The following is a 24174-nucleotide window of genomic DNA, read 5'->3' on the forward strand; positions in this document are numbered from 1 at the left end:
TCCAGTAGTTTTGTCAAACTTTGTGGTCGACTTTCTCTGTGGTCCGTGGTAAAGCACATTTTCTTTTGGTACAACATAAGCTTTAATGCTCATGTTTTGTATTAGAAACTTGATCAGGAAAGAAAAAATAATAAAATAAACAAAACAAGAACAGACAGCATTTTTAAAGAAGAAATAAATGAAAGCAATTTAAATAAAATCTGTGAGAGTTACACACACCTAAAGAGGAAAACTGTTGTTTCCCTAGCTTCCCACCCACCCCTGTTTATTTGCTCCCCTGTGGTTCTCCAGCCCAGGAACCATGCAGTGTAGAAAAATCAAATATACAAACAAACCTATATGTAGCTAGGGTGAAATCTATTTTTTATAAGAACTTGACACTCTTATTATTTACATCCGGGAGCATTTTTGTTTGTTCGTTTTATGTTTTAAAGCAAAGAAAGTTCTGCAGTCCTCCCGGTAATGCTGCAGGTGCATTCGCTGCCTTCTTGAAGCAGTTTTGTTTGTTTTTTCTTTTTCTTTTCTCTATGCCATAAATGTTTCAACAGGAACAGTGAGCTTGCTCGATTGCACAATTGTGTACACCCATTCTCCTTTAAGATGAAGGCCCTCCCTCCCCCCATGGAGCTCCCCAGTGAGGAGCTGGCTTCAGCGTTAGTTTGCAATTCTCTCAAGGTAGATGGTTGGTGCCGCCGACCTGGCGATGGTCGCGATGAAGCTGTGGTCTCGCCCCAGCTCCAGGCCGGGGCTTTCGTCCAGCTCTGGAGACACTGTCTCATAGCCCTTGGTGACATGGAGTGGCTGGTGGGCCTGGCAGTACCCCATCACAGGTTGGTCATAGCTGTAATATGGCAAGGGCTTCACGTGGTGTGGTATCTAGATATAAGAAATAGAAAGATTGGTTGATTATAAAGTTGCTTTGGAAAGATAGGACAACACTCATCAGATTGTATTTTTGTTCTCTTTCATGCTGTTTCAAGTCATCAGCTACAGATTCAATTACAAATAAACATTAACAAAATCATGATTACTATTTAACTCAATATTGTTTTGTCAGCATATTGTGCGTATATACTTTGTACATAAAACAATATCTTGCAACTTTTCATTGCTCTAGCTAGCTAGCTAGCCATTGCAATAACAGAAAGTTAGAAACAACCTAAATGCCCAAGGAATTTTAAAATTGATTATGTAGATCCTATATTTGAATGTAGATCTTAACAATATAGGGGAGGATCTATCTGTTGTAATATGGCAAGATATGGTACTAAGTGGAAAAAAAATTAAGGTGCAAAAGAATGTATGGTATGATCTATTTTGTGTAAATAAATATATTTACACTTTTACATATATATAAACATATATATAACTTTTTATTTGATATCTATACACAATTGAAATCTTTACTATCATATGTAACTTTTATTTAGTTTTAAAAAATAATCACAATTTCCCATATATTAATTCTAACGCTTTGTCACATATCAACACTGGACCAAAGAACTCTGGAATCATGGGAGAAGGCACATCTTTATGTTCATAATATGTAATGTCATTATTGGTTTTCAAGGTAACAAGCCAAATGTATGTCTAATGTTAGCATAATAGACTTGAGTAATGGTCTGCAGAAATTCCTTTAATATAAAAAGCAGAAAATATCAGTTATAATAATTTTGAAGTTTGGTGGAGCTTTTTATTAAACCACACATTTCTGATAAAGATAAATGTATTCTAAATTTAGAAAAAAGCAAATGAGGCTTGCTTACTTCTTGCTCTCATGTTAGAATATTTCTCTTACTTGTGAGATACAATTTGACACTCTTGAACAATCCACAGAGGAGAAAAGTGCAAAGGCTCCATTGCCCTGTAAGGTTAGATATTGTGGCAGTTTTTAAACTATTGACTCTCAGCTCCAACTTCCCTTCTGTGGTTGCTTTTAGGATGCTGAGGTTGGGACTTTGAAAACCATGTATCTGTTTTACTAGTGGTTTCCTGTTAGGCTTTGCCAATGGAGGGAGATGGCAAGGCTTGGCAGGGAGAGGGAATTGCTCCCATTGTTGGTTTCCTCTTTTGTTTCTCCCTGCTCCAGGAATTTATCGTAATGGCACGTCTTCATTCTGGCTATATCAATTTATTCCCATAGCAGCAGGTGCTGCCTCTTTGTAGTATTTCCAACACTTGCAGTACATCAACACTTGCAGTACATCCAACATTTGATCTCATCAAGCCCTCCTCAGAGACACCAACGCTAGCACCAGAGGGGTTTGAGGTTCATCACCACAAAGCCTCTCCTCCAAGCTTTTAAGTCTTAATGATCTTCCTTTTGTTGCCTCAGCCCCGAAGACGGTAGGGGTGGTAGCTACTTCCTAACATTGCTGTTTCTGTGATACCATGGCAATATCTTAGCCTTTGCATAAATTTGGTTAATAACTCTATATCCACTTAGCATCCTTTCTAAAAATTCTTTCTTAAAATAACTGATATTGTGTCAGTCTCCCAACTGGACTATGTTTGAATCCTTCTGTATCTAAAAGTGCGGAAATTAAGTTGTTTTGGTTTTATAATTTACTAGAGTTAACCACCAGAGGTCTTATGGCTCCCTATACTGCAAGGAGTTAACCAGTCTTAAATATAATTTAGCAAACTTATTTTTAGAAGTCATTCCTCTGTTTACTATGCAAGTTCCTCAAATGCTCTTAAAACTAGCTCTAGTATTTTCTTGCTGGTATTTTTATTAATGTGATTAATACAACTTTGACACAAGTTCACTATCTATTTGTATGACAATTATGTTTTTAACACTTCTCTGCTTATTAAGATGAAAGTCACCTCCTCACAGTTTTTAAAACTTAGATTAAAGCAATGTTTTCTATGGGCGATTGCAACTCATTAGTAGGTTATGAAATCAATTTTGTGAATCCAAATAAGCATTTTAAAAAATTAAATTAGCTAGAATAGAAAGTATCAGAGTATAGAGTAAAGATAAGTTGTTCATAAGAGTTTTGTCTTAAATTTACGTGTGGGAACATCAATGTGTGTACTGGGTCACATTTTGAATTTTGAAAATTGGGAATCATAGTAGAACATGCTTTTGAAAAAATACTTGATCAAAGCACATATTCAGATTACAATTTATTTTACAGGGACTGACAATAGCCTAAATTCTGTTTTTATTATTCATTTCTATTAACTCGCATAATTCACTGCTTTTCACAATGAATTGGAAAATTAAATTAATATGTAATGCTTTGTTTCTGATTTGTTGTTGTTGTTTTACTTCTAAAGGAGGGTAAAAACTATTTTCAGGAAGTCTTTTATGAAATAATAACAAGAGAATTTCTCATCAAAAAAGTTATTGATAAAATCTTGAATATACCATTCTATTCTTTAAAAAGGAGAATTGCAAAAAATACATACTAGGTCAGAATTGTGATGGATGAAGTGATGTTTTAAAAGTTGAACCTTAATTTCTGTGCTGACAGAGAGAGCTAGGAAGAAACTGTAAAGTGACATGGCTGAATTACTAGATACTAAATAAAAGTTAGCCCTACTCTACCTCACCCCAAATTGATTGCTTTGTTTTGTTTTTATTATTTCTTATCAGTGAGACCTCTTTCAATCAGTACAGGTTCAGACGTAAAATGTTTGTCAGCAGGATCTATTTTAGGAAACCTCATAGGATTTTTCAGTGTGTCAGATTCCTGGAGATATGTGTGATTGGTGTCGTGGGTCACTTAAACTCCGAGAAAGCATCGAAATGTAAGAAGACACTTTGTGCTGACATTTCAGCAGGGAGAATGTTTTGAAAAAGGACTTCCTAAAAGTAACATAGCCCATTCGTACTCTCTTGTTAATGGGTGAAGTAGCATAACTTGAAAATCACATAAAAAATTCAGCAAATTATTTCCAAATGGAAACAACATTCACTGATTATAGAACATTTGTTCTACACTTTCACTTAAATAAATGACTGATTTTCTGCAAATTAGCCACATTACTAAAAGACATCAACATGAACATTAAACATGGGTTGTGGTGTTGTTCACCATCTTGTAGCACTGTCAATGGTCTTCACAAAGAGGAGATACTTGAATTCACACACACATACAGAACAGTGAATGTGAGATGAAATCAGGACCTTAGGGATCTTTTGGCACAACCAGGTGAATCTACAGATGAAAATAAGTAGCTCATAAGTGAACATTGTTGAATTTGCAATGTTTACTTAAAGCCTTTTAATTTAAACTATAGTGGGAGAGAACAATTTCATAGCTAATAAATCATGGTATTTGTCTTCGAATTAAGTTGACTTAAAAGTCAAGGGACCTGCATTAACTGCAAAGCTTTAGGTTTACATATTACACCATTTCTGAACTGAGCAAATTTGTTTTGCTATTACAATTGTAGTTTATTTTTTTACAACACACAAAAAAAGGGGGGCTTATGTCATATTCTCTATTGTAATTGAGACAGGCTTAAAATCTCTTGGAGAGTAAAAACCATTGTAAACTTCCCTCCTGCACAACAGACCAATAGCAAGAATTCAATAGCCAAGTGCATTGGCAAGCTTTGAAAGAGCATCTGAAATGTTTGCTCTTTTACTCTTCAAGTCTGTTCTATAGGGCACTACGTAATCAACTGAATTCCTGGGTTCTGAAGAGCTTAGAGGCTGAGGTCTTGTACTTTATAGTAATAGTGTACAATACATTAACCACCTGGGTCCCTGTGTGTGTCATTGTTTCCTTTCCAGTAGTCAAAACAAAGTATCCTTAAGTTTTGCTTAATTCAGATTTGGTATTTTTGTAAATGTGTTCTCAGAGCCTCTCCAAATGGTTCTGTGTTCCATCAGCTCTCTGATGAGCTCCACTCTGTAGCACAGCAGAACAACACTATTTAAAGATGTCCTCGTTAGCACACTTGACTGCTCGTTGACTGCATTGGAAGCTGTACTTTATTTACAGATAATGGATGTGGAGCATAGAATTTTAAAAACACATAGAGAAATATATTCTACTATCCTGAAATTCTGCCATTTGATACTCTGAAGTATATGAGCACTTTAACATAAATCACATTAAATTTTTCTTTCATGCAGAGATAGTTTAAATCTGAAGTAGGTTGTGAAAAGGAGGAACCATTATGACTAATTATAAGTCACTTTAATCCTTTTGAGTTTCAAGTAACTCCTCTGAAAATAGGGATAATAGTGACAACTCATTGACCTCTATAAATTTCAGAAAATGCTGACAGTATTCCCTGATACTGAAAAAAGAAGGAATACACTGAAGGGACATAGTCACACTCTGGTTTTACTCAACACTGACAGTGTCTTTCTTGAAAGGTGACATGTCTTTTGTCTTACAGTTTCCATTTAGAGAGATGCTAGCACATGATGGCTCACAGATTGGCTCATTAACAAGCCCCTCAGTCCTATTTTCTGTGCTAAGAAGCTTAGAAACTTTTGTGTATGTTCTGGTTTTCCAAAAACTTCATTTCTCATTTGGCCAGAGTATTTTTTTCTTCAAATACAATGAAGAAAGTTAAACGTGACACATTTTTTTCAATTATACGGGTTCATAGTGTTAATGATTCAAAAAGAGAAGTCAGGGAGAGAGCGTATTTTTCAATGTTGGGAGGCAGGATAATTATAGAGGACTATGTGGAGTTTCACAATCTGAAAATTGATTCAGATCCCATAATTCTACATCTATCATCATTATATTTAAAGTGAGAAATGAACGTGTCTGTGTAGTAAATGTGAGAACAATGTGAAATAGACTCTTGATATATATGATCATGAAAGGCTTTTGAAGTTCAGTTTTGCTATGAGCATGCAATTCCAATATTGTGACCCTCTTTTCTCAAAGGTAGTAGCATTAGTTGTAAGTCGTTTAAGAGTTGGATCATTTTAAAATTACTACGGACTATCATTAGTCTTATTTATTAACTTTTCATGAACATTGTTCACATTTCAGCATGAGTTCTTTCAACTGAAGTCATAAAAGTAGATTTTCAATTTTCTAAATGACATTTGGTCCCTAATTTTCAGAATTAAAGGATAGTGTCTAACTACTCAGGCCATTTACAAAGTACCACCATATAAATCCAGATGAAGAATTCAATGCAGTTGAATTGCTTAATGAAGATAGACACTTCACTTATTGGAAGTAAAATTAATTTTAAAATGAATATCCATAGCTAAATGAATATATAACTTAGCTGTTATTCTACTGACTATATTAGTATGTGACAACAATGCACAAGGAATAAGTATATGTAAACAAGTTTGGGTAGTGGATTTTTTCAAGAACTTTTATTAAACTGATAGAACCTCAACTCATTTAACTTAGACAAAAGAGAAATTGAATTGGCTCATAGAATACAAGACAGGATATAATGGCTAAACTAAAGGATGAGCAAAGACAGCACTGAGTATTAGGAACAACTGAACCTAGGAACACAGTGTCATCAGGGTTCTGTCAGGGTCCTGCTGATCAAACGTGCCCGATAGTTTCAGCATGTTATCTTCATATCCTGGCTGCCAAATGGCTTCCTACACCTGACAGACATGTAAGTGTGAAAACTCTCAAGTTTTATGTATTCTACTCATGGTAGATAACATTATGGCTTCAGTTATTTCTAGCACCCCTCACCAATAGGTGAGGTGTCTACTTTCCTTTGCCTAGAATACAGGCTGGCCTCGTAACTTCTCTTGACTGATATAACACAGTGACGGTGACATTTTGTGAGTTCCAGGAGCCTAACCTATCTAGCCATTGCTCTGTGAATATGCTTGGGTTATTTTGCCAGAGGATGGAGGTTATGTGGAGTGACTGGCATCTTAGACCAGCCAGTCTCCGCAGTACTCACGGGAGCTCATCACAAGCACATGAGCACAACAGCAAAGTCCGCAAAAGGCCCTGGATAAGCAGAATTGCTCAGCTAAGCCTAGCTCATATTGCCAACCTCCACAGACTCAAATATATGTTTTCTGTTGTAAGCTAATCAGTTTTGGTGTGGTTTGTTATGCAGTAAAACCAACAGCACAGCTTCCATTACCAAAGGGGACTATATTATGTGGTCCCTGGTACCACGTTCATAAATATATGAAAAATCTTGATTATTTTATCTTAGTAGTCTATCCCTGCACCATTTTACTATACTTACCATGTTCAATATTTATATAGATTAAGTTGAAGTAACTTCTCAGTTCTGGTCATGGGGAGGAAGTTTTGCAAAGATAAGACAGCTCTCATACAATTAAATTTGATTATTCTGATGACTAGAAAACTTATTTTACAACACTATTTTGAGAAAGTACCTTAAGTTCAAAAGTTAACTGTTCTGTATTAAGATGGAAATTTGAGTCCTGAACTGTGATTACTAACTCCAATTTCCCATTCCAATTAGTTTTGTAAAATGAAGTGTTTTTAGTTTTTTGTGTTTCTTTTTTCATCACCAAACTAAAATTCTTAGAAACTTCTTCAAGACAGAGAGGACAATATATTAAATGAAAAATGTACCAGTGAATCGTTCGATGCAGCTATAGAAAAAAACTGGAGAAAAATTATTTGCAAAACAATGAATCTGTCACTAGCATGGCATATCCAGGTCTGGTAAAAAAGGAGAAAAACGCAGAGTTTTGAGCAGTTCTCTGAACCTGTGTAAAATGAGGGAGAGCATTGGAGTTATAGGAAGAAAAGGAGCCTTGGCCTTACTCACAGGGTTCATGGTGTAGAATACTAAAGAAAGCAAGGGCATATCTGAACCAGGAAACTCACATTCTATTTGTAAACTAGAATTAAACTAAGTCCCCCAAACTGACTGAACAGACCCTCTTTTGGCCCAGGAGACCTCGAAAAAAACTGGGTTCCTGGCCATGGAAAAACAGGAGGTCAGACATGCCTCATTACACCCACTCCCTGGGGAAGTTTAAACACAAGTGACCAACATTGATGTTAAAATAGCTATAAGACTGAAAGAACAGATGCTTTGTGGCAATAAGATACCAAATTATAGGCAAGACCTAAGGCCATGCCAGGCAAGGATTAAGTCATGCACCCCTACAGATCATTTTGACCCAGTATGTTGTGGTTTGCTCTCACAGCCTGACTCTGGCATGGTATCACATGATAATTGGTAGACTTCTTTATCTTAACTTAAACATTCACTTTTATGAACTTCATGTTTTTAGACATAGCTTTGTTCCTTTAATCAATTGCAAATTAAAGAATCTCTGAACTCACCTATGTCCTGTAAGCCCTGGCTTCAGTATATTCTGCCTTTTTAGGCCAAACCAATGAATGACCTCCATGTATTCATTCATGAGTTTGCCTGTGATGTTTGCTTCCCTAAATTTTATAAAAAAGAGTTGCATTCTGACTGCCTAGTGACCACTTACTCAAGGCTTCTTGGGTTTATCTCTTCCCCAGGCTGTGCTCACTCATATTGGATTAGAATAAACCTCTTTGAAATATTTAAAACAGTTTAATTTGTTCTATCATCATATTTAAAGAAGAGGGTAATTCTTCAAGTGACTTCCTAAAACAAAATCTCTTTCCCTACTGTTTTATTTCTTGTTGCTCATCTGCCTTTACCAGTAGCAATTTTTCTTTCTCCAGTGTCATAGTCAACTGGTTCATTAATCAAACCAAACCTCTCTTTAAATAGAGGCCCATGCAATGTCTGAGCTCCTAATAGTTGATAAACACAAAAATTTCCCTCCCTAAAGGGAAGCCATAGTAGTGAAAAATCTCCAGAAATAAGAAAAATTCAAGAATTTGAAACAAGATGATGAAGGCAAGATTTACTAAAAATGAATGAAAATAGAAACAATTTAAAAGGTATTCTCATTGAACTCCCTCATCTAAAACATTGCTTAGATACCTAGTAGATTTTCACATATTTGTTGAATGAAAGAACAATAATCATGTCCTTTTTTATTTTGTTTTGAAGATGGAATAAATAATAAATCTAAAAATAATCTATTTAATTTATGGAACAATTCATTAAATTTATTGACATTTATTTTAGAAAATCTTAAAAGGAAAACAAGAAGATAACGGAGCAAATTGATGCCTCATTTCCATTTCTTTTCTTATGGGCTAAAATGTGTATAGTAGATTGAGCATGTAAAATGCATAATACTCAACACACTAGATGTTGGCTTTTTATACTGATTGGAGTATTGGGACAATTTCAAACTTTCATTTTGACAAAAATTTCTCTACAGCATTTGTTTGTCTTGTCCTGTTGTTATACAGAGGTGGGAACGTGTACTATTTGTGCACTCAACAGTTATCCAAATTTTAACTTTTAAGTCAGTCAGGGGATAAGAGAACAAAACATCCACTTCCATCTTTATTGCTCTCCTACCAGGATTTGTTGTCTATGAGGTGCCCAGAGAGTTGATTAAGTTAATGAATGAGGTACTAGCCATCTTTGAAGTTAGCTTTGACTCCATTAACTGAGAAACTTATTACATTAGCAGCACTCTCAGCATTCAGTGAGGTTTTAGGCTAATGAGCTGGATTAATTAGCTGGTATGAATTTCTAAAGGCTTTCCTTCTGTAGCTCCAGCCCCTAAATTAGAAAGAGTAAAGTCTCCCCAATAGTGCATTGTAAGCAAACACCCTATTTAAGTGAATCTATATAAATTTGCCTCCAAAGTACTTAATACAAAATAGAAATGATAGAATTTCCAATCACATAACTTTCTCCTCTGTGAAAAAAATAATTATAGAAGTTTTAATGATGTACAGAAGACGAGTTTCTCCTAAAATGGAAAACAGTGATTATTACTTGGACCCAAATTCCCTCCAGGAAAATTAAAACCATACAAAAGTAAACAAACAGAAACAAATCCTATCAGCCTACACAACAGGATCAATTTCAGATATGTTTGTTTTAATCCCTTCTCAGCAATTTGAAAAAGGAAATGAAAGCAGGAATGCCAGTACTAAGAAGGTGTAATCAGCATTACAGAGTTTTCCATTCAAGTTCACTTGCAGTTTCTCTAATATTCAGAGTAACCTCTTCCAGTTTTCATATGAATTTGTGTAGTCTTCTATCCGGATCTGTATTAAACCATTTCTAGTGCCCTTAACTTGTTTTACGTAAGAACGTGCATCTTGCCTGAGGCGAATGCAACTGATTTGCTTGCCTTTTGCAGATTTTGAAAATATACACACTTCATGACCCCCCTAATGCCTCCAATCTGACAGTGTAGTGGGCATTCAGTAAAACCTAGGAAATCAGTTAACAAATGGAAAAGTGAAATGAAATTCACATGTCAGGGAGGCGATTGGATTTCTTTCTATCATGTACCTCTGTAAAGCAGAATTGCATATCCCATGGTAAAAGTTTAGAACCTACAGACAGACACAGAAGGAAGAAAACTGCAGAGGACACATACATGCTTGATACAGTAAAATGATTACCATGCAAATATAACTTCTTGGAAGACTGGCTGGTCCTCATGAAAAGAGGCATTGAGATGCACATTTAATTACAAAAATGGGAGAAGCCCATTTAGAAAATGCAATTAAAATTTTTATTCTGATTGAATATATTTTGGAACAGCATGGCAAAATGATTCACAAATAATACTGTCTCATATTTTAAATAAAATGTGTAAAGGTCTAGGTTCATACCTGGATCTCTGCCATAGATTGTATACTATTAAGGAGTAATTATATGAAAGTGAATTTGTCCTAATCGTTCATTTATTTATGTATTCATTTCATTATTCACATGGTAAATATTTATCACAGAGGTTGGCAAACTTTTTCTATAAAGGGTCAATAGTAAACATTTTAGACTTGCAACCCACACAGTCTCTATCATAACTACTGTAGTCTGTAACAACCACTCAAGTCTGCCTTTATCGTGAGAGAACAGGCTTGGACAAAACATAAATGAATGAACGTGACTGTTTCCATAAAACTTTACAAACACTGACTTGGGATTTCATTTAATGTTCATGTGTTAAAAAATATTTATTTTCATTTGATTTTTTTGTTTCTAACCATTAAAAAAACTAAAATCATTTAGTTTCTGGGCCAATTTTCTGAGAGTTAGGCCTTGTGTTAGGAGCTGCGTACATAAAGAAGAATAAAGTAAGGGTGCTGTACTCACGGAGTTTATTAAGAACTGACAGAATGAGACAAACCTAATTCCACTTCCCGGTGGTTTAGACTGCATAATACAAATCAGCAAAGCCGAGGTAGAAAAGCACTCCCAGCTGGCGGGCATTGCAGATTTCACTGTGAAGGTCCAGGTCTTCTCTAGAATAAAGCTCTCAGTTCATCCCAGACAATGAGCTGGACTCACGTAACCTTGGTACTTGGAAGTCAGACTTGAACCTTCAGATGGGAGTGCTGAAGTCACTATTCAGGTCATTTTGATCAAACATGATCTGGCAGGATAAAAGCACACTGACCTTTTAGAGACGATCTTACAGAGACACTCTTAAGCCAGCAAACCTGCCCCTGGGTGTATGATGGCTTATAACTCAAGGCCTGGGAGAACTTTGGTCATTTTGTAAAAGGGGTCAGGTTCACGAGTTATCTAATCATAAACAATGTTTTTTTTCCCCACTTATTTTATGTATGTGTGTATGTGTGTGTGTGTGTGTGTGTGTGTGTGTGTGTGTATGTAGAAGTTAAAAATGAGCCTTCGTTTTATTTCTCAATTTTCCCAAGCCTTTTCCTCCTGTACTTGGACTTTTGTATTCACTATTCTCTTTGCCTGGGATCTCCTTCTTCCCCCCCATTTTTTTTGCAGTGGGCTTGAGTTTCAGTGTAAATGTTATGCTTCTGGAGGGGCCTTCTCTAACTACCTGTTTAAAATGTCACCCCACCCTGATTCACATATGTAAACCATTTCCTGTTTCAATTCCTTGTTTATTTTCTTCATAACATTTTTTAAAAAGTTAAATATTCTTAGTGATGCTTATGTTTCTCCTTTGCTAATAGTTTACCCCAACGTAAGCTCCACGATGTCAGAGAACTTTTATGACAAGTTTGCTGCTGTGTGTAGAATGCTTCAATAAATATATATTATAAGAATGTATGCATTTGAGAGATATTTATTAGAAAATTGAGTTGTATTTGGAAGAAGTTTGCCTCTAAAGCTGTGAGCATCTCCCTTTCCTTTTCCTTTCTCTACTATCTCTCACCCATTCGTACTTTCAAATTAAAACAGGAAATCTAGAATCACAGGCCACCATTTTCAGTCTACAAATATTTGCATACCTGGCATGTGATGAAAGCTAAAGATACTAGAATGACTAAAGCTGTCCATAACCTTTAGGAACCCGTGGTCTAATATGGAATACAAATGTAAGCAGATTTTTGTAACTAATTTCATTTGTGGTGAAATGCCATACTGGAGATGCGTGAAAAGTGGCAAGGAAGGAAAGAAGAGGGAGGAGATGACTGTCAGGTGGTTTCTGAGCCAAAGAATGGGTGCTTATGAAGTTAGCAAGAGACAGACTGGTGCTATGTGTAGCTTCCATATACAGACAGCACTTCTGCTACTGTTGCCCTGGTAGCTGGCCACATATGTACGATAAACAGCCTACTACCCAGGTTGTACATATCAAAAAGCTACTCATTGTCAAATCTTGGTTTATCCAACTCACTCACAACTTGCCCTTGTATAGAATGGAACACCCTCGATCACGTTAGCCTTTATCCTCACCTCCCAGCCCAACAGTGACTTAGTAGTCTTTTGCAAAATAATCATCTCTACCTTCTAATGAGCAGTAAAAACTAACCATAGGCCTGGGGTGTGTAAGGACAGGTCATGAATTTGGTTGCTTTCTCAGCTGCTGCGGGAAAACAAAGCAACCCCTGCCACCCCGATTCAGAAGCCAAGAGGAGCCATTTGAGATTTCTTCAGTCATGCAAGGTGCCTTTAGAGCAGTGGTTCTCAGTCCTGGCTGCAACTTTGACAAATCTGTAGTGATTTTAAAAATACTTATGTCTGGTCCCTATCCCAGATAAATTAAATCAAAATTTCTAGGTTATGGCCCAGGCCACGCTATGTTTAAAAAAAGCATCCCTGGTGATTCAAATGTGCAACCTAGGTTGATAACACCACTTAATGTTAAATTTAGGTTGCTTTTGCCTAAAGATGTAGGCCGAGCACGGAGTACACGGTATGATTTAACTAATTCCCTGTGCCTGTCTGGAGATCGCTTGACTCAAAACAAAGCAGACTGCTTCCCAATAAAAAACCACCAAATGTGGTGTACACCTGTGTTTTTTGAGCCTCCAACTAAACTTTCTTTTTTCTTAAGCTCATTACCACTAATTATTCTGTATCACCAATTTGAGCCTCTTCACTTGGCCCTATTTATATCCTTGTTGGTGATTAAACTGCCATCCTCTTAGTTACCATCAATTTGGTTATGTATATATTCCATTCTTTTGTCTAAAGTTAGGTATAATTCAGTTGGGTAAGTTTAACAGCCATCATTATACACATGTTTTCTAAATAGCTACTTGTAGGTGAATTTACCTTGCATTGATGGCGGAGTGCCCATAAATGTTCAGTCAGCTGGAGAACTCCTTTGGCTAAACACTTTCACAATCTATTTCTTTTATTTTTTTTAAGTAATTTAATTTACTGAGATGGTAGTAATAGCCCATTCCACTCTGCACTATAGGGAAGAAAGGGTATTTTTATCTACTTAAAAGCTAATAAGAACTCTCACTGTTGAAAAATATTCAAACCACCCAATTATTTCCATCAAGCGATAAATTTAAAGGAAAAGAAAAAGAATTAAAACCTCAAAATGTTAGCAAATAAGCAATAACGACAAGCAGAAACTTAGGGGAGGACCATTAAATTTATATCTGCTTTAAAGCAACCTGATGCTCAAATATTAATATGTTAGGGGACTAAAAAAGGATGTCCTCTGACACTGGAAATAATAAGCATTGACACATAGTTCATGAAATTCACCATTTGTGGTAGTAAATCATAGGAGGAGATGATTTGTATGTGTGAGACTACAGAGAATAGCTTGCAAAAGCTGTTCTCAAATCGTCCACTCACCCACCCCCAACTACAGCCGCTACCCATGCCAAAGATCACAGGGCTTATTGACTTGGCTCTAACTGTTATACCACGCTCCAGCATGTACCCGCATGGTCACGTGCTTGCAATTCCCCATTGCTACAGAGTATTACCTTTACAGACTACTTCCAGTAGCTCCTATTTCAGAATGAAGCTAAATTGAATATCTAGATTGTTTGACATACTCCAGGGGAGTTAAATAAATTCATTACGCTGCACTTCATTATTTCTCTTGGCCATCACCCAGAATATAACCTCTTCTGGGCATCTAGATCTCCTCCACACCATTTCTATAATATTATTTTTGTTTTTCTCTGCCCTAATCTTTTTTCTGCTTTTCTTACCAAAAATTCTACCCTCACCTCTCAAACTCTGATTTCATTACTAACTACCCTTCACCCCAAACTACTTTAATGAAGGTGTGCAGCTTCCTCTGCTGTGTATTATGATTTAATTTTATGTGGCTTCCATACGGAAACTCAAAGTGCCTTTTGTCAGGACAGCAGATAATTTGCATTTATCATTCTGAAAACATGTAAAGTCTCCATGATTGTTTTAACTCATCATGCAGCAAAACTCATTGATTTAGACTAATTAAGTAGGCCAGGTGAGGTGGCTAATGCCAGAAGTGCTAGCACTTTGGGAGGCCCAGGTTGGGAGAATTGCTTGAGGTCAGGAATTTGAGACCAGCCTGGGCAACATGGTGGGAACATGGCTCTACACACCAGGGTACAACTCTTTAATGAAAGCTGTAAATTACATAGCATTTTAAAAAACAGAGTTTATGTCATGTGAAACAGGAAGTTTGTGTTTAAATAACATAACATCAACAAGCTACTAGTGTATTTTCACTTCTATCCCCTTGATGGGTAGAGTTTATGTAATATGACTGATGGAAAAGAGAGAACTAATTGGTTGACCAAGCAGAGCCTAGGATGATTGAGGAGAAAAAACAGAAGATAGAATTGCATTCTCTTCCTGTCTATCACCTAGGATTGGGGAAGTAGGAGGCAATGAAAAGGTTTATAAAAGAGTCTGTGACACACTGAACACTAAAGGTGGCATACATATGCTAGGGAGTTTATTCTCCCCTATTCCGGGATGAAAACCAGTGCTCTCAAACCCTTTGTCTAGTTAGTGTCATAACACTCTTTGCACTGTGGACTGATTACTTGTGTCTCTTCAAAGTTATTTTTTAAAGCCTTCACCCCAAATGTGGCTGTATTTGACAATGGGGCCTCTAAGGAAGTAATTAAAGTTAAATGAGGTCACAAGGGTGGGCTCCTGATCTGCTAAAATTAGTGTCTTCATGAAAAGAAATAACAGAGAGCTCTCTCTCTCTGTGCTTGCACAAAAACAATCATGTGAGCACACAGTCTGTGGCCACCCACAATGTAAGAGAAGAGTCCTCAGAATGAAACCTACCTTGATAGCACCTTAATCTTGGACTTCCAGCTTCCAGAACTGTAAGAAGAAAATGTATGTTGTTTAAGCCGCCTAGCCTATGCAGATGAGTTAGGACGATCCAAACATATGAATAGAGATTTTGGTACTGTGAAGTGGAGTGCTTCTCCAAGAAAAGCTCAAAATGTAGGCATGGTTTTGGATCTGGGTCATGGGTAGAGGCCAGAAGAGTTTTGAGGTCCATGCTAGAAAAGCACTAGGTTGTCATGAAGAGTTTGTCGGTAGAAATATGGAAGATGTTAAAGTTAATTCTGGTGAGGAATCACAAATAGAGAAGAGGGTTAGAGCATGTTTAGAAATACCCCTTGCTTCTACCCACTAGATATATTTTATATATATTCTTTTTAGAGAATATATAAACAATCATAAACAGAATGGTGGTAGAGGTATGGATGATAAAGGTCATTCTGGTGAGGTCTCAGAAGTTACGAGCAGATTATTGGTCACCAGAGTCTTTGTAAAAAGAACTCAGATGAATGTGTTATAGTGTTTAGAGGAAGAAAAAAATGTTAATGATGAAACTGGATATTTAGCTAAGGAGATTTCTAAGCAAAATATTGCAGGTGCATTCTGGATTCTCCTGACTGCCTATAGTAAAACAATGAGATACAAGAGATGAATGGAAGAAGAAATTATTAATCAGAAAGAAACCAGAACTTAAAGATTTGGAGAATTCTCAGCCCATGCATATTGCAAAAAAAAAAAAAAGGGATAGAAAGAGAAAGCGTGTTCTAAAGAGAACAATAAGGCTGTGACTGGACCATTACTTGATAAAGTGATTATAGAATTATATAAACTGAGGCCCGGCACGGTGGCTCACATCTGTAATCCCAGCACTTTGGGAGGCCGAGGTGGGCGGATCATGAGGTTAGGAGATTGAGACCATCCTGGCTAATATGGTGAAACCTCATCTGTACTAAAAACACAAAAAAATTAGCCGGGCGTGGTGGCGGGCGCCTGTAGTCCCAGCTACTCGGGAGGCTGAGGCAGGAGAATGGTGTGAACTCAGGAGGCGGAGCTTGCAGTGAGCCGAGATAGCACCACTGCACTCCAGCCTGGGCGACAGAGTGAGACTCCATCTCAAAAAAATTAAAAAAAATACAAAAAAATAAGAATTATATAAACCGAAACACTGCCAGTTTGAACTAAGGGAGACAGAGAAAGTGGGAAAGAATGAAGAAAGACTGCTGAACTTCTGGGATCCCACCAGGAGAGGATTATAAAGCTATCCAGCTGCCAATGTAAATTTTCCCATAAGAAAAGGGAAGAAAAGGGAAGGATGACCCGAAGATTCTTCAGAGATCATCTGGGCCGCCCCTCCCAGCATAGGTCCAGGGGAAATGGCTGATTCCTCCTTGATTTCAACATGACAGGCTCTTGCTGCCTGCCTGGAAAATTGTGGAAGTGGAGCTGCCACCTAAAGACATGGACCTAAAGTCGTGGATGTGGAGTCACCACCCAAGTTGGTCCAGAAAATGGACCACCACCCACGTAGGCCTGGAAAGTGGGGGAATTGAGCCATAAAGGATTATTTCTGAGCCTTAATATCTAATGGAGTTTGCATTGTAGTGGAATTTTTTGGGGACCCATCACAACTTTCTTTCCTTTCTCTCTTTTAGAATAGATCGTCTATTCTATGCATGTCACAGAATGATGCTTTGGAAGCACGTAATTTGTCTAGTTTCTCAGTTCACAGCTAGAGAGGAATTTTGCCTCAGGATGAACTATATACTTCCATTCTCACCTATATCTGATGTAAGTGATATTATTTGAGAGTTTAGTGTTTATACAGGAAAAAGTTAATGTTTTAGGGGATGCTTGGATGAAATAAGTTTATTTTGCATGCAAACAGAACATAAAATTTGGGGGAAGAGGAGCAGAATATTATGTGTCCTAACCCTCAGTATGGCTATATTTGGAGATAGGGCCTCTAAGGTAGTAACTAAGGCTAAATGAGGTCATAAAGTTGGAACACTGATCCAAAAGGATTAGTGCCCTTAACAAGATGAGATTCTAGAGAGTTATTTTTCTCCCTTTTTCTCTTTTCTCTTGTGTACAAAGGAAGGTCATGTGAGCACAGATGAGATGACTACTGTCCACTAGCCAAGAGAAGGGGCCTCAGAATGAAGCCTTCCTTGCTATCACCTTAAGCTTGGACTTCTGGCCTCCAGGACTGTGATAAACAAGCTTCTGTTGTTTAAACCAACCCATCTGTGGTATTTCATTCTGAGAGCCTGAGCCTGCTAACATAGGCACCCTCACCATGGCCTGGTAAGGCTTTGTATGAAGACATGTGGATGATATCACAATGATGGAGGAAATGTAGCTGCAGCCGATGAACTATTTTGTGAGAAAGTATTGTTAGTTCTTCTCTAGGTATCCAAAAACATTTCTTGAAAGAGAGATGAGTGAAATTCTGCAATTTAACAATTGAGTAGTGGCTTTGGTGGCATTTACCTAATTTATAGATTCTGGACTGAGAAGCAGTCTGCAAGGATCATTATATTGCCTGCCTGTAGATACTGTGATCTTTCTCCAGAGAAAGTACCTCTGAATTTAGGGAAGAGCCTACAGGATTACAATCATTTATCATTTCCTGAACATCTTCCTCCATTCTCCATTACATAGTATGGATCTTTATAGCATTTAAAGGCAGCTGGAACTGGGAGGGGGTTATACATGTGGGGAATTGTTCCTTTCTTGTGCCTTACTTTTAACATCCAATTGAAATCCAAACTGGAGCCATTTATACATATTTAGGCTCTCTTTCTCATCGTATCCAACTGGGGACCATGGAAATAATACATTTTCTTAAGATCCTCTAAGGTGCAGTTCTCCTTGTCTTTCTGCATTATCCTAAAGGACCACGACTACTGAAATGGAATCCAGGCAACTCCAAATTAATCCATGTCTTTGGATTGCATACTGGTTAAACTCCTTTCACCCCTTCAGTTCTTTTAACCACCCTTCTCTGCCCTGCATTGTGCCCAAGGAGGCTTGTTCTATGACTAGATTCCTTCATCACTTTCCCTTGTTGTCTGACTTTGATTCATTTCTGTAAGTGAGAGGCACCCGGTGGCAATAGGAGAGGTAGTATTTGTTCCTTGCCAATCATTCCTGCCTTGTAACTGGTTTCTGCTACAGTAGTAGTTGTCAACCTGTTGCAATTTTGCCTCCTAGGGAACTTTTAGCAGTGTCTGGAGACATTTTTGTTGTGGAGACTGAGGTCTACTGGCATCTAGTGGGTAGACGCAAGGGGTGTTTCTAATCATGATACAATGTGCAGAATACCCTCTACCCCCAAGGAACAAAGAACTATCTGATCTAAAATGTCAAAAGTGCAGCTGTGGAGAAACCCTAGGCTATAAATATGGATCTTGTTAGATGAGCCCTCTAGACAATCCGTCCTTCGCAGCTACAGCTCCTACCTAGATCTGATAACCCTGCATCTTCACTTTATCTCTTCAGGCCAAGTGGAGTGGTAAGAGCTTCCTGTTGTTTCTGTTTGAATTCTTCACCACCCTTTGCAGATCCTCCCCTTAACACTGCTTCTATTTCTACAAAATTCTCTTTATTAAATTCTCTTTTTATTCAAACTTTTGAGTGTACAGTATTTCTTTCTGGGACTTTGACTGACATATAGTTTAGGCACACATGCAGCAATTTATATGGATGTTTAACATCATCTTAATTTGTGTATTACAATAGAGGTGGAATGACAAACTTCTTTCATCTGTACTAATTGCTAACATTTATTGAGTGATGTCTCTGTGCCACCCATCTTTATGAGTACTTTATGTGAATTGAAAACTCATTTAGTGTTCACAGCAATGCTATAATTTGGGTAGTAATATGATTCCCATTTTAAAAACGGTAACATTGAGGCACAAATGTGAAATGACTTGCCCAAGATCACATACTGGAAGTGGTTCTTAAACCTTGTGCTCAACTACTATCTCATGTAGATACTCTGCCTGCAGAAATAAACCACTCTATAATATCTACAACACAAAAAGCTAAAGTTGGCTCTAGTTTATCATCCAAGTGTGCATCACAGATTTTCAGGGTGGCATTCAAGGGAAGTCTTGATGGCAATCCATGCTCCCACTATACATAGCATTTCATTTTCTCTTTCTTTTCCTTCTTTTCCTTAACTTCTTTCCTCCTGTCCTGCTTCCTTTTTTCTCTTCCTTTGTTCCTTCTTTATTTTTACATGCCTCTTTATGTCTACTCTTGCCTATTTTTGCAAAATGTAGGTTTGTCTCTGGCACCTGAATGTTAACATGGAATGGGTTCCGTCTTTTGAGTCAGAATGACACTCAAACCATCAGAAACAGAAAGAATCTATGAAATATTAATTATGCCTATTCCTGGGATTTAATGAAATGTTAGGCATAAAATCATTTAAACATTAATTTTGTAAGTGCCAGTGCCTTGAAATGACAATATAAGCCAATTTCATAAGAAATTTGTGACATATAATCAATTGATTCTTAAAGACTATACTTAGGAAACAGAAAAAGCAGGTTTTAATTTATGTGCATATTATATAGAGATAGAATCTTTTTAAAAAGACAAAGTGATATAATTTATGTAAGGCCTTTGATTTGAAAATATAAAAGGTTGCTATTTGAAAGTAATAGCTTCTCTCCTCTAAGAAATTATGACAATAGAGGAAAAGTATGTTGGTTGCTTTACATGCAACAATTCTAAGACTGGTAACTTCTACCCATTTTTCATTACAAATACACACAACACTTAATATTGAAAGCTGAGTCCAGCCGACACTATGATAAATTGATGCCTTGGTGGATGAGTGAAATCAGACTTTTTTCTTAGAATAAATATTGGCTTTTCATTAGGTCAATTCAGAGTTTAAAGTAGCATGCAAAAGAACTACCTAGGAAGTGATGGCTTTTTCAAAGAGGTTTAAATACTCCCTCTAGAGATATACAAATTATCCAGGCTTGCGGAAAACATTTTTTCCCCAATTTCTATGTCTAATTGAGAGAAAGCACAACATAAATGTCCTAAATTTATATATGGAAAGAGTTAGGACTGGAAGTTTATGATTGTTAATTCAAAGAGTTCTTCTATTTTGTCCTCTTATAGGTACAAATATATCCTCAAAAATTAGGAAAATAAAAAATCCCTTATTATTGATGGCAACTTTCTCTAAATATCTTTCATGCAGTGTGAGAACAAACATATTCTCACTAGGCATTGCAGAGACTTCACTGAAATTAGATCTGATTCCTCCTGCATGAAACCGTTAAAGATTTCTGAAGGATTCAGAGAGATGAATTGCCTTTTTCATTATCTGTAGGGTATAGAATATGCTGGGGACATGCTATATTGAAATTCACATAAAACTGACACAAAGAAATGTCTTCTCTTGATGTACACATCACTCTAGTTAGTGTTATGGAGAGGTTTGAACAAAGATATCAAATGAAGCATCTTGTGGCACAGTTTAAGAAATGATTCATCTTTCTTTGAGGGCCTCCTCATAATCACTAAATAGTTTTAGGAACAGTGGGGCCATAAAGAATGTATTTCAGTTCATGGCCATAAAAAGAGGCAGGTGAAAGTCATTAACATCTTCATAAGACAAGAAGGAACGTTCTGCTTCCTTGATTTCATAAACTGCCACCACTATTTAAGGAACTCCTATTTATTTATACTAAATCTACCCTGAAAAACACACAGAAAAGTGGTTTCTAATGATTCCACTATGTTCTTGTTCCCAATCACATGTAGGACTAGAAAAATGTCCTGATAAATAAAATGAAGAAATTAATTCGGAAGATATTTAAAGCCTGCTTTTGCCTTATTTGTGTTTTCTGTGAACACAAACTTCTCTGTTGGGAGTAGTTGACAATGATAATATAAGCTAAGCTGTGAAAATAATTAGATGAAGTTTGGATTTGAGACGTCTCAAAAGCTCATTTGCAACTAAAAAAAAAAACCAAAAAATAATAACAAAAACAATAACAAGTTTGTTAAAATCCTGTGCTCAGTGTGCCCAATGTTCTTTATCACATTGGTCCACCTAGTGTAATTCACTTGACCTAGGATTTTATTAGAAATGCAAACTCTCATGTCTGACCCCAACATACTGAATTCGTATCAGCGTTTTAACAGGACCTCCCACATGACTCGTATTTATATTAAAGTTTGTGAAGCACTGCTTTACTGATCAGTCGTTCCATGGTGATTATCTATCAGAATGGAAATTGTATTTTTCATAGGAAAAATAGCAGCCCTAAGTTTCTGCCATGCCTAGATAAAAAAGGGCATTATAACAAAAAATAATATCTTTTTTTTCAGAATGCTGAGAAGTGGTTCTTCCACATCAGCAGCAATGACGTCAACTATAAACTCCTTAGAAATATAAATCATTTATCCCCATCCCGACCTACTCGATCAAACCTCTGGGCTTGGGCCCAGGAATCTGTTTGAGCAGACCTGACATTATTCTAATACATACTGTTGCTTTGAGCGTGGGAGATGAAGACTCACCAGATGTAGTCAATCAGTCTGAAAGTCAATTGACTAGAGTTACCAAATAAGAGGAAAATGTAAATTTCAAAAAGGGGCTTAGATGGAAAATGGACTTTTTTCACGAACAATGCCAAGTTTTAAAGGATTGATATTATAATACATGTGAAATAGACTATGATTGCTGCATTTTCTCCAATGTCATAAATCCTAGTCTTTCAAAACTCACACAAAATATTAGTCCCTTCAGGAAACTCATTTCTTGACAAGAGTAACTTTTTGCTGTTCTGAACTCCTATCTCCATCATCTGTATTGACCATGTGGTGACTTTTCCTTTCCAATAATTGTTACCAGGGACCACAGAGGAACTGCCTTCTGGAGTAGTGTAATGTTCTAGAGGGTAAGGTTTTTGTCTTGTAGCTATGTAACCCCCAGCCACCTCGGACTATATCTGCAACACAGTTAATATCAAATATGTGTTTTCTATTTAAATGTTTGTTAGTCTTTTAATTTTGGGATGAAAAGGCCAGCTTTTTTGGTCTGTTTCTGATTTGGAGGTCATTTTAATTCTTTTTAAAAGATGAGTAACTACCTGGAAAATATATCGAGGTCTCTTGATTAAAAGTAAAAGCTATGTAAAATACATCTCCTTTTACATATTAAGCATTCTTTTAAAAACCACCAACAAAGTCACAGAAGGTCTTTCTCCCCCCAGTAGTACAATTGAAACATTTGACATAACATAAAATATGTCTCCATTTTCATGCATTTAAATTTCTAATTGTTTCTCGGTCCCTTGGAGAGCTTTTCTAGGTCAACTAAGTACTCACACTGTGCTACACATTCCAAGAGTCCAAGTTAGCCTTTTCTCTGTAATCCTCAAAAAATAGAATGCTAGTACATGCTCCTCATTTATACAATTGTTAGAAAAGATCCTAGGAAGAATTTGATTATTTGACTGTCAAATGCAAGCCCTGGCAGCTGTTAGATGTCTGGTTAATGATGTTATTCCTAGCTCCTTAATATTTAATATTTACCTCTTCTTCTACTTTAGTTTCTAATCCAGATTTAATCCTGAAATAAAACTTTTTAAAGATAACAAATTGTTGAAAATATAGTGACATGATCACTGATTCCTCACTTTCAATTCAAAGAAATGATTAAAGGAAGAAAAAGATGAGGGTAGAGCCACAGGAGTAGGAATCACTGTATCAGCTCTTTGGAAACAGTATCAAGTCCCATTCATGTCCCATGACCTTAGAGGATTTCTGTGAGATTTAATGCAGCAGGAACCAGATAGAAGAAAGAAAACAATGGCTGACTCAGAACTACTTTGTCTGATTTAGATAATATTGAAGCAAAATCCCATGAAAATGACCTTGTTTGTAAGAATGAGGAATGGAGGTGAGGTGGGACAGTAGCAAGGGCTCCAGGAGGAATCCCTTTAACCACTGAATTCCCACAGCTTTTATAAGTAGCTGCCCGGAGGAGCTGACGCTCAGCACTGCCTTTGCTTTGGACAGTTTTGGCTAAAACAGTTGCCTGAAGCAGCAAGAAGGCTGCGTGCTGTACCTCAAATTCTTGCCAGGTGAACGGAAAACAAACAAACAAACAAACAACAACAACAAAACAAAACAAAACAAAAAAACATCAGTTTAAGGCTGGCCTGGAAAGCCCATCAAAGGTGGAGATGAACCAAAACTGTAGGCAGAAGATCTTTCTCCTCACATACCCAAGGGACTGGTCCGTTCCTTTGCCTATAATACTGTAGAGTTCTTGATTCAACAGCCCCTTCAACCAACCTCACATCCTGAAGGGCTCTAACTCTATGTGACAATGAGGAATTTGAGGGACACTTACCCAGGTGATTTTCGAGGAAAGTTGCAGTCCAGTGATTCTCTTATCAAAAAGAGAGGGATAACAACCCAAAATAAACATCAAAACATAGGGAGTAGGTATGAGACAAATGCCAAGATTTAAGGGAATTATGTAAGAACAGTGTTATGGACTGAACGTTGTATCTCCCCAAATTTCTATGTTGAGATTGTAACACCCAGTTCGATGGTATTAAGAAGTAAGATCTTTGGGAGGTAATTAGATCATAAGGGTGGAGCTCTCATGAT

The 24174-nt window shown here is 36.9% G+C and overlaps 1 protein-coding gene across 2 annotated transcripts in view; it reads right to left on the bottom strand.

The window, feature by feature from the left end:
- Positions 1 to 519: 519 nt before the first annotated feature.
- LRRTM4 (leucine rich repeat transmembrane neuronal 4) overlaps positions 520 to 24174 on the bottom strand; it is a 775339-nt gene continuing 751684 nt past the window's right edge. Inside the window, exon 4 of one of the 2 annotated variants that reach the window (XM_031655581.1) lies at positions 520 to 876. In XM_031655581.1, the coding sequence (XP_031511441.1) occupies positions 655 to 876 (222 nt within the window). In that variant the 3' untranslated portion in view covers positions 520 to 654. The remainder of the gene's footprint in view (positions 877 to 24174) is intronic. The other variant, XM_031655582.1, reaches the window with a different exon arrangement.

The sequence above is a fragment of the Papio anubis genome, chromosome 14 (assembly GCF_008728515.1).
Source record: "Papio anubis isolate 15944 chromosome 14, Panubis1.0, whole genome shotgun sequence".
In the NCBI taxonomy this organism is placed as follows: domain Eukaryota; kingdom Metazoa; phylum Chordata; class Mammalia; order Primates; family Cercopithecidae; genus Papio; species Papio anubis.